The sequence below is a fragment of the Calonectris borealis genome, chromosome 8 (genome assembly GCF_964195595.1).
Source record: "Calonectris borealis chromosome 8, bCalBor7.hap1.2, whole genome shotgun sequence".
Lineage (NCBI taxonomy): Eukaryota > Metazoa > Chordata > Aves > Procellariiformes > Procellariidae > Calonectris > Calonectris borealis.
In genome coordinates this window covers 12382635-12401614 of record NC_134319.1, presented here as the reverse complement: position 1 = coordinate 12401614, position 18980 = coordinate 12382635, and the positions used below count along the sequence as shown (strand labels likewise).

The 18980-nt window shown below is 63.8% G+C and overlaps 2 protein-coding genes across 3 annotated transcripts in view; both read left to right on the top strand.

Moving 5' to 3' along the window:
• Nucleotides 1-911: 911 nt before the first annotated feature.
• ARTN (artemin) lies at nt 912-5172 on the top strand. Its single transcript, XM_075157050.1, has 4 exons — nt 912-957; nt 3974-4044; nt 4177-4366; nt 4736-5172. Exons 1-4 carry the CDS (start codon nt 912-914, stop codon nt 5170-5172), a joined length of 744 nt encoding a protein of 247 aa, XP_075013151.1.
• A 1340-nt stretch (nt 5173-6512) lies between these two features.
• Nucleotides 6513-18980, top strand: part of IPO13 (importin 13) — a 32213-nt gene continuing 19745 nt past the window's right edge. For both annotated transcript variants that reach the window (XM_075155981.1, XM_075155980.1), the window contains exons 1-2: nt 6513-6668; nt 16230-16966. In XM_075155981.1, coding sequence (XP_075012082.1) covers nt 6600-6668; nt 16230-16966 — 806 coding nt within the window. In that variant the 5' untranslated portion in view covers nt 6513-6599. The remainder of the gene's footprint in view (nt 6669-16229; nt 16967-18980) is intronic.

Here is an 18980-nt window from a genome sequence, read left to right as displayed (position 1 = left end):
CCCACGGGCCCGAGTGGCCCGCTGTGTGCAAGCGGTCCCCGTGGGGCTCTGCCCCCCGACGCCGGGCGTGGGGTCCACGGGGGGGTCTGCTCCCGGAGCGCTCCGGGAAGGGCTGAACTCGTCCCTGGGGGGGTCCGTGTGTCCGTCCTGCCAGCGCTGTGACCGGGCTGTCGAGGCAGGGAGCCCCGCTCAGGGGGCGTCCGTCCGTCCGGGCTGCGCGTCCGTCTGCCCGTCCGCCGGCCCGGGGGTCTGCTGGCGGGCAGGTGGTGGTGGCGGGGGTCGGGTGCCGCCGGGGGTCCCGGTGCCGATCCCGGCGGGGTGCGAGTCTCCGCGGGAGCTCGGCGACGGTGCGGGTCCCGGCGCGGAGCCGGTGCTGATGCGGATCGGGCTGCGGCTCCTGCTGCTGGCGGGATCCCGGTGCTGTCCTGATCCCGGGACAGTCCCGGCGCCGGTGCGGGCCGGAGTCCCGGTGCCGCTGCCGTGCGGTGCGGAGTCCCGGTGCGGATCGGAGTCCCGGTGCCGGTGGGGATCCTGGTGCCGGTGCGGATCGGAGTCCCGGTGCCGGTGGGGATCTTGGTGCCGGTGCGGATCAGGGTCCCGGTGCCGGTGCCCGCCCCGCCGGTCAGGTGACGGCGGCTGGAATTTGACACCGGCGGCGGCGGCGGGAGCGGGATGGAGCCGCCGCTGCCCCGCACTGCGCGCCCGCCCGCAGCCGCCGGCACCGGCACCGCACCCCGAGGCGCACCGGCACCGGGACCCGCACCCCGAGGCGCGGCGGGAGCGGCACCGGGAGCAGCGGCGGGAGCCGGTCCCGGTGTCGGCGGGGCAGCGCCGGCCCCCGCCCGCGCCCCGCCCCGGCGCGGCGGGCGGCGGCGGCGGCGGGCGGCGGGGGGCGGCGGGGAGCGGAGGCGATGCGGGGCGGCGGCGGCCCGGGGGATGGTCCCCGCCGCGGGCACGGTGAGTGCGGGCCGGGGCGGCGGGCGGCAGCGTCCGCCCCAGCCTGCCGGTGGCGCCGGGCCTCGGCGGCGCCTCGTACCGGGGCTGCGGGGAGGACGGGGGGGGCCCGCTTCGCTGCCCGCCCCCCGGCAATACCCGCGGGGCGGCGAGGGGGCTCGGGCCGCCCCCGGGCAGGTCTCCGCCGGGCGGCTCCCGGGGTGTCGAGCCCGGCCCGGCGGCGGGAAGCGCTCGGGGCCGCGGCGGGGACGCGGTTGCCCGGGCGGGGAGAGGCGGGACCCCGCTGCGGGTGCCGGGGGGCACGGGGACGGTCTCACCCGTCTCTTCCCTGGGCTCCCGCCCCGGCCCTTGGGGCACGTCGGGCAGGTCTGTGCCCCGGCTGCCCGGGCAGTGGGCGGCGGAGAGCCCCGGGGCGGGGGTCCCCGGGCCGGCTCTGCCCGGCGCCCCCCGGCTCTGCTTTCCGCGGGCTGGGGCCGGGTTTGGTCTCTCCCGTGTGCCCCACGTGTCCGACTCCGGCCTCCCACGGCTTTGCGGGGCGGGTGCCAGCTCCGCGTCACACGTGGGGTTGATTTCTGGTCCCCTGCCGGGGGCAGCGCGGTGGGATGCCGGGCCTCGGTCGTGCCCGTGGGGGGTCTCCGGGCATCCCCCGGGATTCCAGGCAGGACCCGTGGCTACAGGGCTGGCACGGCGAGCAGCAGTGAGCCCCAGCATAGCCCTTTTCCAAAAGTGGCCACTCCGTGTGCTGAGACCCTCACCCCGGGGCCGAGGCACCCGCTGGCCCCGCATGGATGCGCTTCGAGAGTGGCTCCTGCCTCCCCCGCCTGGTGCAGCCCACGGGGCACCCGCTCCCAAGCGCCCTGTGCGCTGCGCGGGCAGCGGGGCTCTCGCCGGGGCCCTGCACGGGTGGATGTGGGATTACCCCAGCACGCTGCTGCTCAGCCCCCGGGCGGGGGACAGATGTGGCGGGGGACAGATGTGGCGGGGGGTCAGGCAGGTCCTCACATGGATGGGCCTGTTCCTGACCCTGGAAAGGGCTCCTATGCCTGGGCTCTTGCAGACGTGGCAGGGGCAGACCCCAGCCAGATCCCCCCCCCCATGCGGGATCTGGGGTTCTGCCGTGGGGGCTGCAGGTCTGGGACCCCCGTGGGCTGCAGGTCTGGGACCCCCGCGCTAGGGGAAAGCAGGGGCCGAGCAAGGCTGCAGGGGTGCGGGGACAGCGTGGGCTGCGGTCCTGCGCGCTCGGGGAGCTGCGGCTGGGGACGGGGTTCCGTGTCTGCGGAGACAGTGGCAGGGCCGGCAGCGGGACTGCCCGGGGGCGAAGGGAGGCTGCCCTCGCCCGGCGCCCCGCCGGCAGCGCTGCCGCCGCAGAGCCCGGGGCCGTGCTGCCGCCGGACGGGAGAAGCCTGAATTGCACCGGCTGCGCCGTCCCGTCCCATCCCATCCCATCCTATCCCATCCCATCCCATCCCATCCCATCCCATCCCATCTCATCCTGTCCTATCCTATCTTGTCCTCTCCTCTCCCGCCGGGATGCTGGGGTCGAGGGGCCGCAGGAGCGGGAACCGGGGTGGGGCCTGTCCCCTCCCAGCGGGGTGCGGGGACCCTCGCATGGCCCCTCTGGGGGTGCCAGCCTGGGAAAACCATGACCTGGCAGCAGCAGCTGGCGCGGGGCCATGGGCCGCCACGGGAGCGACGTGCTGCGTGGGCTGTGCTTGGCCAGGCTGCGGCGGCTGGCGGGGCCGGGGGGCCTGGTGCCAGCCCTGCCTGCACCGGGGACGCATCCTGCCCCGTGCATGGCCCCCGGAGGAGACACATGGGCCTGAGAGAGCCCATGGTGTGGCCAGTGCAGGGTGTCATGAGATGGGACTTGGGGAGCATCCCCTGAGGTGCTGGGGGGATCGGGGGAACTGATTTTGTTTCCTTGTCCCAGAGGTGCCCAGCTGTGTCCCATCATTTTTTGGCCAGGAGTGCTCTCCTCAGCATGTCCCATCCCAGCTTTGCCAGGAAGCACCTGAGACATGCTGGGGCAAAGCCATGGAGGGGACAGGGGAACTCCCTGCTGCAGGATGCCACCGAGCTCCAAGGGGACAGTCATGACCGGAGAGACAGGGGATGCAACAGACAGGCCAGGGAGGGTTAAAGCCCCCTTGGGAGCCACCTCTGGGGGATCCTAGCTTGGGACACTGGGGCACAGGGGGCCTCCCCGCACCCCAGGGGAGCTGGGGAAGGAGGTGCAATGTGTGGCTGCAGACTGGGAATTGCCCCTGCACCTCCCCGGGGACATCACTCCCCTGAGACCATGGTTGCTGCTCTGCTGACACCATGCACGGCGGGGACCTAATTCCCCTGTGTGTGTCTGGGCAGCGGATGCTGGGCAGTGGTGTTGGGGTGAATGACTATAGCGAGCCCAGCGTGGTGCCCCGCACCCCGCTGTGTCCCGATGGGACCTGCCTCTCATGGCCCCACTCGCCCGGGCTGCTCTGGGGCTGCACGTCCCAGCTCCCTGCAGGCAGCAGGCTGGGGAGTCAGCGCAGAGCCGGGGGGTGGCTGCACCCGGGGACCCTGCGCTAATGGATTTGGAGTTTCCAAGGTCAGGCTCCCACTGCGAGCAAGAAAAACATTCCCAGGGAAGGGCCATGGGAAAGGGGCCCCCCCGCAGCGCTCCCAGCTCCAGCCGCTGCCTCACGGCCCAGCCTGGCATCCCAGGGCCGCTCGCGCAAGGAGGCGGCTGCATCCCCCTGAGGAGAGGTGCTGGGCAAAGACTGGGCTGCCCCAGCTGCCAAATCTCCGGGAAGGGGTTCGCGGGGTGGCGAGGGTGCCTGGCTGTGTGGAGAGGGGATGGGCGGGGGGGAATGCATGGGGTGCAGGAGGTGTTGCAGGGTGCTGAGGGGCGAGGGAGGGGATGGCATGCTTGGCAGGGGCAGGGGCAGGGGAGAGGTGTGCCAGCTCCCAGCCCGCCAGCTCGATGCCCACCCCATCCCCTCTGCATGGGCGCTGACCCCCACCTCTGCACTTGCAGCCAGCATGGAGCAGCGAGCGGGACCACCAGAGCCGAGACCTGCAGGACCCACCACGCACCCGCAGCCCAAGGTGAGCCCAGGCCCGGCTGGCTGCAACGGCCGGAACCACACGTCCCCTTCCCCATCCCCAGCTCATGGAGCCTCGTCCCTGGTATGGGAACCCTGGCTGGGACTCACCCCACTGTGCTGTGCTTTGTCTCAGGAGGGGATGCTGTGGGGGCTCCTCGCCATCCTCTCGCTGCTGGCCGGGCTGGCCGCAGGCACCCTGCGAACGCCGCACTGCAATGAGACGCTGGATGCGGCCCCCACGCCACGGGGCATGGCCACCTCCAGCCCGGCTGTGGAGGACAGCGTGGAGCTACCGCTCGCTGCTGCCTGGAACCAGCTGTACGGTGCGTGTCGGGGCAGGACCCCCAGCCTGGGCATGGTGGCCCCAAGCGTGGGGCATGGATGGGTTGGGAGCCGCTGCCGGGAGCCCCAGCCTGTGCAGGGCTGCCTCTGCACATCGGGGCTGGGTGGGGTGGGGCTGAACACATGGGGCCCCATGCTTCATGCTGGGAATGGTGGCAGAACCCTGGGGATGAGAAGATGCTTGATCGGGTGCCCACCCACGCCACTGCCCTGCGGGCACCCAGCCAATGCCATGGTGGGTAGTCAGGAGGGGTCTGCAGGTCATGGCGGGGGACAGGCAGGCTCAGCGGGCCCCAGGAGGGCAGCGGGTGTGGGATGGGGTCTGACGGTGCTATGCCCTCTGCGTGCAGGGGACAATGCGACAACGGGTGGCCCAGGTGCCGCGGAGCTGGCAGAGGACCTGCTGCTGCGTGCTGAGCGCTCACCGCCGGCCACTGGCAAAGCCAAGAAGGCAGCGCGGAAACTTTCACGGGGGGCCCGCGGGCGCAACTGCCACATCCGCAACCTGATGGTGAAGGTGCGTGACCTGGGCCTGGGCTTCAACTCAGACGAGATTGTGCTGTTCAAGTACTGCAGCGGGTCCTGCCACCGGGCACGCAGCAACTACGACCTGACGCTGGGCAGCCTGCTGCGGCAGCAGCTCATTGCCCCGGGGCCGCAGGAGCGGGTCCTCAGCCACCCCTGCTGCCGGCCCACCCGCTACGAGGCCGTCTCCTTCATGGATGTGCAGAACACCTGGCAGACAGTGGAGAAGCTCTCGGCAGCCGAGTGCAGCTGCATTGGTTGAGGAGAGGGCTGCCGGCTCGGCCCCAGCTCAACGCATGCCGGCAGACCCCGGCTCATGGTGCACAGCAGCACTGATGCTTGGAGGAAAGGTCTGGCGGAAGCGGGTGCCCCCGGTTTTACATGGCCACGAGGGACTGAGGCGAGATGGAGCCATGATGAGGGGTGGGCGGCCGAGCCCCCTCCCGCTCAGTGCCAAGCAGCTGGTGCCACTGGCTGCGCGGGGCCCTGCCTGGGTGCACCCCGTCTCAGCCCTGGGAGAGGAGCTGGAGGGGTACGGAGCTGCTCGCAGGGGTCTGCCAGCCTGGTGTATGCCAGCAGCACCCAGCTCGCCTGCGCCCTGCCTGGACTGGTGCTTCCGCACCCCTGCTTTAGGGGAGCTGGGGCCAAGCGTTGTCCAAGCTTCAGAGGGCGACAGAAAGGGGGCAAAACCTCCCTGTCCCCTCGGGCAGCCTGGGGCTGGCAGTGGCCAGAGCTGCCATGCAGGGAGGGGGCATCACTGAGGACAGGGGTGCAGTGGGGCCAAACTGCGTCAGCGTAGGGTGGGGGACCTGCACCCAGGTTGGCAGCAGCAGCCCCCGGTGCTCCGCAGGGCGGCAGGGCACTTGCCGGGACCCCTGCCCGGCTCCCAGGGCGGTGGCAGGGTCCCCCCGCTGCCCCTGCAGTGCTGCGGCACTAAACTATTTATTACTCTAAATTATTTATTTATTGTTCTCGAGCGGCAGCTCCTATTTATGACTTTGGGCCCCCGGGGCCGGGTGTAATTTAACCCCAGCGCTGCTGTGAAGCCCTGGGCAGCGCCCCGGCCCCAGCCTCCGGTGCCCCGTGCCCCCAGCCCCCTTTTTCTATTATTTGTAAAATTTGAGGGATAAACTCTATTTTTGTACAGTCGCCTTTTCCTGTAGCAATAAAGCGATGGGCTGCGAGTCCAACCCCTCCGTGTGCCCGTGATGCGGAGGGGACGGGGGTGGCCGGCGTGTTTGACACCCGTGGGCTGGCAGCGGGAGGGTGGGAGGCGGTGCTGAGCAGGGTTCCTGCCGGCACTGCCCGCACCACGCGCGGGGACCAGGGGCGGCGCTCGGTGCTGGTGCCGGTGCCCGGCAGGGGACGCGCGTGGGCCGGGACTACGGCTCCCGGCGTGCGGCGCGGCGCTGCGGCAGGTCCCGGGCTGCCCGGTGGCGCCTGCGGGGCAGCGGGGCGAGACGCTGCCGAAGCGGAGCGGGGCGGCGGTGCCGCTCGGGGCGTCCCTCGGGCGCCTCCCGGCCCGACCGCCGCTGCCCCCCGTGCCGAGCCGCGCCGAGCCGCGCCGCCCCGGTGCCGCCGCCCTCGTCGGGGCGGGGAGGCGGGTCCCGCCGCGATGCGGCTGCCCGTGCGCCGCCGCTGTCGCCCGCCCGCCGCCACTGCCGCCGCCTCCTGAGCGCCGCCGCAGCCATGGAGCGGAGGGCGGAGGCGCCGCCGCCGCCGCAGGGCCTCGACTTCACCGTGGAGAACGTGGAGAAGGTGAGCGAGCCGCCCCGAACCCACCCAGCCCACCCGCGGCGTTGGCGGGGCTGGGGGACGCGGTTGCGGGATGCTGATGCTGCCGCGGGGGTGCGGGGGCTGCGGCTCGGGGGGGCACCTGCTCGGCGGTGCCGGGCCCGGGAGGGCGGCGGGGCGGCATCCCCGCTGCCCTGCCCGCCCTGCCCGCAGCGGGGGCGGCGGGGACCCGCCTCGGCGCCCGGGGGGTCCGGTGCGCGGCGCGGGAGGTGGAGCCGCCGGCTCCTGTGCGCCGGGGCAGCCCGGGGAGAGAAAATGATGTGGCAGAAATGGGAGCAGAAGGGAGGAGTTGTGTCTCCGACGGGCGTCCTCTGGGTCGCCGTGCTGCAGCGCCGGGCAGGGAGAGCCTACGGGTCTAGTCCGGGCTGCCCCCGACATTATCAGTGTCTCCATCAGACAGGGAAGGGAGGGCAGCCGGGCTTTCACCAGGTGCTGGGAATTGTTGGGAATTGCGGTTGGGAAAAGCCTTTGGAGGGCGGATGGCCCGGTGATGCCTTTCTAAATCTGGATTGATCCAGCCCCCGTGCTCCTGCTGATGCTCGAGGTCCTCCCTAAGCAGCTGCAGGGCAAGAGGATCGAGGTCGTGATTGCTGAAACCTGGGATGCAGGGAATGGCCACGGCAAACCGAGGCCTGCCAGCATCACACTGCTGCTGGGAAGAGCCCGAGCAGCCTCCGTGTGACCTGAGGTTCATCATGGAGACCGAGCAGGGCACCCCAGTGAGCGCCAGGGGGGCAGCTGAGCAAAATCCTTCCCTTGGGCCATCTTGGAGGTGATGGGGGCAGGGCAGCAGAGGATGCATCCCTGAAGGGCAAACAGCAAGAGAGTGATTCTCCCTTCCACTCACCCTGTAGGCAGACATCCGCTCGGAGACTGACAGCCTGTCGATCCATAGCTCGGTCCCCAGACAGCTAGTGGGAATCCCAGCGTCCTCATTTTTCCTCGATAAGAATAAACTGAGTTCCTTGCCAAAGTGATGCCCACGGGTGTGCTGGTGGGCACATGGCTTGTGTTTCGCACCCGTCCCTACCCAGCAGCTTGCCCGGCCTTGCGGGAGGTGTCGGGTCAGGGATGTCAGGTTTGTAAGTGGGCGCCAGTTGCCTTTGTGACTGCAGGTGAGACAGCCCACCTCTGCCAGGGAGACGGAGACAGAGCACGGCTGGGGGGATTAACTGATGTCTGGAAAATGCTACATTAATGCAACCTTCTGCAGCTTAATCTGCATATATCCAGGGCTGCTGGATGATTTTGCCTCTGACTTCCTTTCTCTTCGGCAGACACAAACCGCTCCTTTGTTTGCACCAACAATGAAGCGCACACTTGCCCAGGAAGGGTGGGCAGTGCCAGGGCGGGGGGCGCCCGGCGCTGCCTGGGTGAGGTGGGGCTGTGCCGAGAGGCAGCTTGCCCTCGCCGCGCCGCTCTGGATTTAGTCTCCTGCCACCTGGGAGGAGGCAAAGATGCCCTCGAGGGTGCTTCAACTCCCCTCCCCCAGCCCACCCAGCTTCTCCCAGTCTCCGCAGGCTTTGCCATCTCGGTGGTGTCCTCTGAAGATGCGGCTGTGGAGCCTGGTGAGGCTTTGAGCTGCTGGCTGGGGGCAGCAGGATGGTCCCTGCCCAGAGGAAGAAATGTGAGGTGGGATCAGAAAAAGCTCAGAGGTTCAGCAGCTCGGAGCCTTCCTGTGTCTGTCTTTTCAAGGGAGGGCTGCGGGGTGTTTCTGGTACAAAGCAAAGCAAGGGTGGGCTTTGCTGGGGGCTGGGCTGGTGGGAGGCAGGTGGGTAGAGCTGCTTTGTCAGAGGTGATGCTGGCAGATAAATGATGCTCCTACTGGCCTGGGCTCTTCTGCCTGCCAGGTTTTGTGCTTGGCTCTATTAATAACATTGAATACTGATTAAAGTCGGGCTTTGACTCCACTCTGAGTCAGTTAGTGATAAATGCTGGGGTTAGGAACAGCATAAGGAGCTGGTTATCTCTTAAGTCAGAGGGTTGAAGCCTCTCCAGGTCACCCACAGTGGAAGTCATCACGTGTGGCAGTTGTAGCCAGGGAAGTCTCTGAGCAGACCGTGCCCGTCACGCTCTTCTGATGGTTTTTGTGGGGAGGATTCTCATCCCTGGAAGACCCTTCTGTACCTGCACTGTTGTTTATTATGCAGTGGACTGGGCAAATGCCCCCACAGTTTTGCAGGGCTCCATGTTTCCGTGTAGCTGAAGAGGATCATCGCTGTGTTTATCCAGCATGACGTGTGCCAGAGAGAGCCGGTTAGATCCCTCCAGCTGTGACCAGCGGTTGCAGGGAGGCGGGAGAGTATGGATGCTGTAGGCTGGGCCCACACTGCCCTTTGCCAACTGGCAGGTCTGAAGCCCGCAGGCAGCAGGCAGGCAGCTGCCTCCATTCCTAAGGAGGTGTCAGGTTCAGGTGCTGCGCTTCAGGAGCCGTCTGAAAGTTGCTCCCTGCATTTTTTTTTTTCTCCATTTTTCCATACGGAGCTCTCCCATGACACAGGGAAGGAGCAGGGCCGCACTGGGGCTGAGCCGTTGTGTCAGGTTACTGTGTCAGCATCCCCCAGTCCCAGCTGAGGGCTGCTCGGCTGCTTTTTGTTTTCTTCCGAGCCTGACCTAGATGCTGCTCTGGCTTCGGCACAGCTAGAGCAGGCTGGCGTGGCCGTGCTGTGTGGACCTGCTGGGTGGCCGGCCGGCAGCTCTGGGCTGGCTCTGCTTCCCCTGCACCTGCTGCTGAGCGGGGCTCTGCTGCTGCGCCTGGAGGGGTCGGAGGGAAGGGAAGGCTGCGCAAGCCGAAGGCTTCAGGCAGCGAGGATGCTCGGCCTTCCCGTGCCTAAATGGTGCAATCTGGTTCGTGACCTGCGTGTGCTTTTGTGTGCCCAGGGGCTGTCCCCAGTGTGACCGACAGCCTGGTGATGGGGCGACGCTGCCCTGGGGAGGTGATGCTCCTGCTGCAGGATGAACGCTGCTCCGGTGAAGATGGATTGCAGACGTTCGGTCCCTGCTCTCTGTGTCCGTCTCGGAGGAGCAGTGCACAAGCAGGACTTGTGCCTTGCATTTTGGTCCCCCTGGGTCAGGGGTGGCAGCACCTAACACTGCGGGGTTGGCCAGGAGAGACCCTCTTTACCTGCTTTCAGTGCAGTTGAATCTGCTCCAGCAGTATCCCCCTTTTTGAAATAAGAAAGAAGGCAGTGCCATTCCTCCCTGAATTTCCCAAGTGCCTGCTCTCGCCCTGTTTTTTTGTCTGATTCCTTCCAGGTCTTTCCTCCCTTGGCCTGCCTCTGATCCTCTGGGGTGTTTGTAATATTCACTGACATCTTTTCCTTAGCACATGAGCGGTCTGGCATCTCTGGGCCTTCCAGATTGCCGTGTGCCTCTCTGGAGATGCCTGATGAATGCACAGAGTCTCTCCGGCAGGATGGGTAGGCGGGGTGTCATGGAGCTGACATCCGGAGCCTACTGCGATAGGAGAGGGGTGGCTTTGATCACCGCTCCTTGGAGATGCTGAGCTTCGGGGATGTGGCAGCTGCCGAGGCTGCCTTCCACACGGGATGGGGAGGAGAAACCCAAGTGCATCTGCTTTCTTCAGAAAAAGGTTATTGCCTGTCTTCGGAAACCTGATGAAGAGAATTATGGACACGTCAGGATGGGGGAATGGCATCCCCTGTCTGGTGCACCGCTGGCAGCACCTTGGCCACTTCTTCCTTAGAGGCAGCCCACATATACGAGATGTGGCAACCGTGCCGGGGATGGTAAGTTAGGGGCCTTGGAAGGGGAGATTCTTGCAAAATTAAGGGAAGCGAGGAGTCACCTTGTTCAGCATTTAAGTAGATCTTCACTGCAAAAGCAGATTCCACCCAGAGCCAACCTTGGCTGAACACCTTGCTCCTTCCTGTGGCGTCATGGTGATGGGAGGAGAAGGCAGCACCTTGTGCTTGCCAGGGCTTGGCTTTGCCCTACAAGGCCCATCACTGGAGCCTCATCTCAGCTCCGACATCTTATGGAGCAGAAACGGGTGAGATCGGCACCTGCCTGCCAGCAGGGATTCCTCTCAAAACCCTTGCAGACTTGTTCATTGAGGTGATGGGTAGAAACACGAGGTGGTGGGCAGAGGTATTCGGGTCACCCTTGCAACTCATCCTGGGCCCTGTGCTCCCAGGGTTCCTCTCTGGTCCTGCTCACCCTTTGCTTGTGCAGGCCCCTAGCCACCACCGCTGAGCGCACGTGTCTCCTGCAGCCCCCGTCCCTGCTGGGGACCACACCGTTCTCTGCAAAGGGCCTATGGCAGCGAAGCAGGAGGGATGCTGACGCTGCCGAGCCACGTCTGGGCTGCAGCCCCTTGGGGACAGCCGAGGACTTGGTGTGGGCAAGCTGGGCTCAAAGAGGGGTGCAAAGTGGCAGCACCTCTTATTAGGAGTTGGGAAAAAAACCCTGTTCTTTGGGACTGCTGGCAAAATGTGGGTGCCTTGAGCAGGAGCAGCACGCCTGGCAGCACATGCACAGCTTTATTTTGCATCCGTTTGCTATCCTCGGCGCTTCAGCAGGCTGCCGCCTTCCCGGGGCTGCTGGCTGCTCAGCCTGCCCGGCCGTGGCAGGGGGAGGACAGGGGGAGGATGGCTGCTGCGCGGGGCGGGGGGAGGCAGGGATGACGTTCCCTTCGCTCGGCAGAGCCGTGGTAATGGCTGTGCTGTCGCAGGCCTGGAGCGCTGGCGGTGCGAGTGCGTTCAGCTAGAAAGGACAGCGAGCGACTGCAGCGGGAGACACCCCGGGGGGGTCCTGCTGGAAGAAGGCTGGTGGCTGCCGAGGGGCCGTGGCCACCGCTGCCCCTGGCGTGCCACGGCTGTGGGCACAGGGCAAGGAGCAGAACAGGAATATGTTTTGCAGTTTGCTGTTTTCCCTGCCGGCTTGCAGACCTCAGAGCTGTACCCGCTGTTACCTCCATTAGCTCAAGCAGCCTGGCCCCTGGAGGGGACCCATCTCTCTGAGGAGCCCCCAGGGAATGGCAGGCAGCACGCTTCTACTCTGTGGGGCCAGAGCTGCACATCTGGGGCTCCTCTTGTCACCCCACAAATGGCACAGATACAACTCTCTGCTGGGGACCCTATGTTAATGGATTGACACCGTGCAGTCGGACAGACACCCTGCTGGCTCTGGGCTCCCTGCAGAAGCTCCGAGGGGTGAGGGCTGGGAGATGCGGGGCTCGTGGCAGCTTCTTTTCCCCTGTGATACCAGACTGCCAGCTAAGATCAGGTGCCTTTGCTTGGCAATAACTCTCCTTGGACTGGTCCCCCTCCCACTGTCCAAAGTGACCAGCATGGGACCCCTGACCCGTGCCTTTTGGGCAAGCTCCCCCGCCCCAAGGCAGCTTACTTCTGGCTCTCTTGAGCAGCTGATACCGCTCCAGTATCTAGAGCCTAACTGAGACTTTGGCCACAGCTTTTTAGGGCAGGGAAGAGCCATCATAACAAGCTTGAATTATTTTCAGCCAAGCAGAGCTGATGTTGGAGAAAGCTCCTTCCCTGGCCAAAGGGCATAGCTGACAGCCGGGCTGTTTACCAGCTCTCACGTTACAGGTCTAATTGCGGAGGAGGCAGGTCTGGTGGCAGCCACCCGTTCAAATCAGAATGCACAAAGCCTCCCTGTTAGATGTCACTGCCCGATTTCATGCCTTCTGCTTCTCCCTCCTGGCACTAATGAGTTCCTCTCATCATCTCCAGTGCTTCCTGATGGCCCTGAGAGTGCTGGCCGGTGCGGTGTTGTCAAAAGTCCAACAGCAGCCGGTGCCTGCCTCTGGGATGAGGATGGTGCCTTTCTTTGCTGGGGAGGAGCACACCGGGTGTTCAGGTACCCTTCTGCAGGGCACGGTGCCTTGCAGCCTCCTGTCCCACGCTCTCAGCAGAGGATGGTACTCAGCCGATGTGCGTGGTAGGCTAGGGAAAGAGCCTAGTCTTCTCCCAGGGGTTTCATCTGCTGCTTTGGGCTGGGCTAGGATGGTTCCAGTATTAATGCCCATCCTTGGAGGTCCTCTGGAAGGCTCTCCCGTGTCGTGTAGAGCACCAGATGGGGTGCACTGTCAGCAGCCCCGGGGCACGTGCTGCCTTGCCTCTCTACCTGACATCCTGCACGCAGGCAGGAACAGCCATGCTCCGGCCAGGAGCTGCCACGGCCGGTCCCATCCCGGGTAGGGTGCTCAGGGAATGGGGGTGAGAAAGCCAGCAGACGCGTTTTTCCAGAGTATTCTTCTGACTTCCAACAGCTTGCAGCGTGACTCTTCAGTGTCGGCTTTGTTTCCATCCTCTGAATAACTTCGTGTAGTTGGTAGACTTTGTCATCTCGCCACTCACCCTCTCTCCCTGAGGTGCTGAGCAGCAGAGGCTCCAGCATGTGTCCCCGGGGGCCTCCGCTGGAAACCTCCCCAGAGGCTCCCAGCGGGAGGAGCAGGGCTCTGGGGTGGTGTTGCTGGGCGATGGATGCCTCTCCAGAGAGCTCACTGGTGACAGCGGGCACCACTGCAGGGCGGACGGAGCATGAGGGGTACAGGCGAGGTGCTGGGGTGGTGGTGGTGGGAAAGCCATCTGCGTGGCTGGAAAGCTGACCCTGCCTGGGGAGGGCTCTCACAACCTGATTGCTCACCATTCCTCTAATGCGGTGATAGTGATATCCCCCCAGCATGAGCATCGAGGGGAGCATCTACGATAATGCTCCCTCTTTGCCATCGTTATGACGCAGCAGGGGTCTCTGCAGCACCAGGGTCTCTGCTGCCAGGGCTGCACGCAGGGTGCTCGCGCAGGGGCTGCGTGCAGGATGCTCATGCCTCAGCCTTGTGCTGGGCTCTGCCTGGTTGCTTGCTCCTCTCCCTTCGGTCAGGTGATCCCATGAAAGCACCGGGGTCTGCTTGCCTGGAAGCGGTGGCAGGATCAGGGCTTAGCCAGCAGCACCGGCAACCTCAGCCGGGCGGGAGGATGATCCCGCAGCTGCTTCCCAGTGGGCAGGCTGCGTGCGCCAGCCCCCACTCTGCTGCCCTGCGACGTTCCCCATCACCCGCGGCACTGCGTAAGGCTCACCCCGCATTCACATCGCTCCGGGGGCTCGCTTCCGTGTGCCCGGAGTGTACGCAGGGCCGCGCTTTCCCTGCACAGCTCCCCACCGTGAGACCATGAAGCAGCAGCCCTGAAGCCAGCGGAGGTGAGCATCTGGGAAACTCGTGGGTTGGAAACCCAGCGCTGGAGCCAGGTCCGTCCTCCACACGTGGCGTGGTCCGCACTTTACAAACCTTGTACTGGATTAGAGGTTAGGACTCCTGGAGCATGTATACAGCTTGTGCCTTATAATATATGATGCATAGGGATTTTGTTTCCCACCACAATTTTCTAAGTTTTATCAGGAAGACTATTCAAAATAGAAAAAATCAATTAATTAGGGAATGCACGGGAGTGTAAATGGAGGGTCTGAGAGGTGGTGGGGAGGGGTCCCGGGCTAGGGAGCAGGTGGTGGGGACTGGCCTTTGCACCTTGTCAGGGTGCCCAGTGAGCGGGGAAGGAGACAAGTGAGCTGACACCGACTCTGGGAATCTCAAGTGACATTTCTTTTGGAAAGAAGCATCAAGCTCTGATGGGGGCAAATAAGAGACTGAGCTGGTACTGGAGGAGATCGTTGGGATCTCCAGCTCCAGCCCTGCTGCAGGATGACTCAGTCTTCAGTGGAAGAGCAGGGGTAGGAGCCAGGTTCCTACCCCCCGGAGTGGTTGAACTTTTAGCACATCTGCAGCTAGTGCTTGGTAGGGAAGTAAATTGTTGCTTTGATGGGAGGGGATGACAGTGCTTACCTCTGCCCCAGCAGCTGAGTGATGCTTCAGGTAAGAGTCTGAGATAACCGAGAGCAGTGCAAGGTTTCAGGTAGCTGCTGATAACTCGTGGGCTCCCCTTGGCTGCTCTGTCAGAACAGATTTCTCTCTCCCCGTATCCTGCTTATCTAGGGTTAACCTTTTCTGTGTCAGGATACATCTTTTAGTGGGACAGACTCCTGTCCCTCTGCAGCCCGTGTCGGCTGGCTCTGTCTCCTACAACATACTTCATAACCTCTTTCTTTCTCACAAAGAGGTTATCCTCGTTTCCCCCCGCCACGAAGTCTTGAACAGAGGCTTTTCAAATGATGGCCCAGGCAATGCCATCTCTGTGAGGTTCCTGCCATTTTGTCCTGCTCTTTGGTCTTGTGCTGGAAAGCAGCAGGAGGCACAAGCGCTTGCTTGGGAAGCTTGTTCCTGTGCCCCGGGCTGCCAGCTCTGCATGCTTAAAAATAGGGTTTAAATCCTCTCCTGGGTACAAGAGCCACACAAGAATTTCATAGAGCTTTTTAGGGGGGAGGAGGAGGATATCTGAGACCTGGAGCCGGGATGGGGACACAAAAAATCCTCTGCACCTGCTGGAATCATCCTCTGATTTGATGGTGGGGCGCGACGCGTGCCTGATAGCCTGACAAATGCCATTGCTCTTCCTTGCTCCTGGCATATGCAGTCAGCGACTTGAAGTGAAACACACTCTGGCCGGCAGAAAGCCTCACTGCTGGAAAATGGAGTTCAGGCAAAGGGTAGTTCTGTCCCCCTCCATGTGTGAGGGCATCGCTGGTTACCAGTTGCACCCGCTCAGGATGAGTAACTAATTAATGTTACCCTTAAGATCTATATAATATTCCTCTACAAATAAAGTCTTGCAGCCTGCGTGAGGCTGTTCACGTGGATCTGAGCTCTGCAAAGCAGTAACTAGATCTCCCAAAGCTGTTGGAGCAGGTAAGTGGTGTTCTCCTCCGTACGGGGAGAGGGAGTGAGCAGCCCTGGACTGTCCCGGGAGGTGGTGGCAGTGGCGGGGTTAGATGCCAGCTCTCCTGGCCCAGCTGTAACTGGGTGGCTTTGGGAATACTTCAGAGGGACTCTGTGGAGGGATTAATCCCTGAGCTTAGTGACTGTGGGTTTCCAGGGCTCTGTACAACCTGACAGACGGAGATATCTGCAGCAGCTCTTGCTTCCTTGGGCTCCCGGACGCAAGCTTTGGGCCACACACGGTTTCTGAGAGCCGGTGCATCGACAGCACTTTTCTGAGAGCGGGTGCAGGTGGAAGGCAGGAGTGCCGGCGGTGTCCCTTACAGCCCTCGCGCTGCAGAGGGGTCCTGCGCCCACCCCGGTGACGGTGCATCAGCAGGGAAGCAGGCGGGTTCGGCATGAGCGAAGGCGAGGATGGGAGATGACTAAGGAAAAGAAATTTCCAGAGGGCTCTGTGAGAGGAGGAGGGGAAGAATGCTTTGCAGGTCCTCGCCTGCTGCCAGATCGCTCTCGCTTCACCGAGAGCCCAAGCAGGGAGGCCAGCTAAGGCAGGCTGACACAGGGAGGGCGGCTGGCTTTGCAGGGCAGCGGCTGGCGGGCAGCCCGGGCGCTGGGCTCCATGCCGGTGAGCCTTCCCGGTGAGCCTTCCCCTGGCGGGACCGGCCAGGGCTGTGCTCCTTGGCTGCTCCAGGGTGCTTCCCTCTCTCTTCCAGGCTCTCCATCAGCTGTATTACGACCCAAACATCGAGAACAAGAACTTGGCTCAGAAATGGCTGATGCAGGCGCAGGTCTCCCCCCAGGCGTGGCACTTCAGCTGGCTGCTTCTCAACATGGACAAGGTGCCCGAGATCCAGTACTTCGGTGCCAGCGCTCTCCACATTAAAATCTCCCGTTACTGGAACGACATCCCGGCCGACCAGTACGAGAGCCTCAAGTCACAGCTCTTCACCCACATCACCCGCTTCGCTAGCGGCTCCAAGATCGTGCTGACCCGGCTGTGCGTGGCACTGGCCTCCCTGGCCCTCAGCATGATGCCAGAGGCTTGGCCCTGCGCTGTGGCAGACATGGTGCGCATGTTCCAGGCAGAGGACTCCAACGTGGACGGGCGAGCGCGGTGCCTGGCGCTGCTGGAGCTGCTGACGGTGCTGCCCGAGGAGTTTCAGACCAGCCGCCTGCCGCAGTACCGCAAGGGCCAGGTACGAAGTGTCCTGGCGCAGGAGTGCGGCTCCGTCTTCCCTTTGCTGGAGCAGCTGCTGCAGCAGCAGGACTCCCCGGGTTTCATCAAGCAGAAGGTGTTGAAGTGCTTCTCCAGCTGGGTGCAGCTGGAGATCCCACTGATGGACTGTGAAAACCTGATCCAGGCAGCTTTCACCTCTCTGCAGGACCCGGAGCTCTTCGACACAGCGGTGGAGGCTGTTGTCAATGCCATTTCCCAGCCCGATGCCCAGAGGTAAGGGCAGCCTCTCCCGTGCGCTGCAGGCTGGTGCTCCTGGGCATCAATGGGGGAATGGGGTGGGGAGGAAAAACCTCAGGCTTTTTTCTAGCTACCATCGGCCCTGGAGGTTATGACAGGGTTTGGAAGTGGGAGATGTTAAAAGCAGCCGGAGACTCCTGGTTTCACGTGGTTGGCCCTGGAAGGCTTTGCACCACGGTTGACTTGTGGGGACCATGGGCAGCCGCGGCCCATCTCCACCCTCCTCCTCTCCAGCAGAGGAGGATGCTCCCTTCTGGTCCCTCGTGTCAGACCCAGCAGTGCCCGACCAGGGACCAGCTGCCCAGCTCTGGCCAGGGGGATTTCAGAGACCCTCCTCTGCCTCGTGCTGCTGGTCCAGCCAAGGAACTGATTTGATGCAGAGATAACAAAACCAGACCTGTCAGTCTTCTCCCTCCTCCTGGCTCCAACAGCTCATGCCAGCCGAGGACTTGTCTTTTGTTTGTGGCCATGGCTGCCCCTGGTGCAGCTGAGCTGGGAGCTGGGACTGGGGCAGGTCCTGCCGGGGCTGCGCTGTGGGGCTCCAAGCTTGTCTGCTTGGCCGCGTTGTCCGAGCTGCTGTCAGCTCTCGGGACCGATGCCCGCAGAAGGGAAAGTGCATCTCCGCCGGTTCTCGCGGCCACATCCCCTCCTGGCTGCTTAGCAACCTTCCCCCGAAGAGGAGGGTTTCCTTGAAGACTGGGCTGAGCTGCTGCCGCTGTGCATCCCTGTGCATCGCTGCGCATTGTGCAGGCTCTGACCCTCTGCAGTGGTGCGGATGCTGCTGCCGCTGCGGTTGTGAGCCCTGGTCCTCACATTGGCTTCAGGGCAGGGGCAGCCAGCGCGGTCCCCGGCTTGAGCGCAGCCTGGGGCTGCCCTCCGCAATGCCAAGGGGGTAGCATCTGGAGACTGCAAGTCCTGGTGTGCAAAGGGATGCGTCAGGACTTCGATGCGTTGCTGGGTGCGGGGAGGGGTTGCCTCATTTGCTAGTATTCAGAAGATGACCACAAACAGCTTTTCCTTGGCTGTGGGCCAGCCCAAACCCTTGTAGCAGGATTCGTACAGAAAATGAGAAGGTGAGAGAGGGTGACTTGCAGTTCTGAAATGTTGGACTCGCTGCCTTCCTCTTTTCCACTTCCCTTGAGTCTCAGAAGTCCCTTGGCTGTGATTCCCCACCTGTGTGCGGGAGCCTGACCCTGCAGCACTGTTCTTCAGTTGCATTAAAAGCTTTCTGTTGAGCTTTCAGAGTGAGTTTTAGTGAGAAGCGTGGCTGACAGTGGAGTTTCCTCTCCGCTCCCGTGCTGACCCTGCCATGCAGTTTCTGGCCCCGTTCGGTCCTGCCACACTGGTGGCTCCCTTACAGCATCACCAGCACTTGCTCTCCATCCTTCTCCTTGGAGGCATGATCGGCCGTGGCAGAGCACCCTCCCTGTCCGTAGGCGTGCGGGCAGTGGCCAGGACGGGGCAGGCAGCCGGCCTGAAAGGCTGCCCAGTGTGTGCGAGCCTGGCGCAGCCCCTGGTCCGGGGGCGCGGGGACAGCGGTGGCATTGTCACAGGGCCGCCCTGCCAGGCGGTGTGTGGTGTCAGCTGCTCCAGGGAGGAGCAGGACTGTGCTCGGTGCTGAGATCCGGGATAGCTTCAGGAGCGAGGTAGCTCACAGAGCTGCCACTTCCCAGCCCCGGTGGGCTCTCTCTTCCCCTTTGTTCCTTGTGTCCTCCATCCCGTATCCCTCCTCCCGCTTCCCCTGGTGCTGGCTGTCCCGCCCCTCTGGCTTTGTTGCTCAGCCGCAGCGGATCCAGCTCTTCCCAGAGCCCCCAGGGAGTCTCCTGACCTTTCTGCCTCTTTTCTCGACAGTCTGGGGGATCCCTGCTGCTTTTCAGCCGCTCTCTTCCTCCACAGTCTCTCGCCTTTTTTTCCGCAGGGGCCTGGTTCCCCGCTGCCCTTGGCTGCAGGCTTGGAGCATCCTTGGCGCTGGGCTGCCAACATGGTCCTC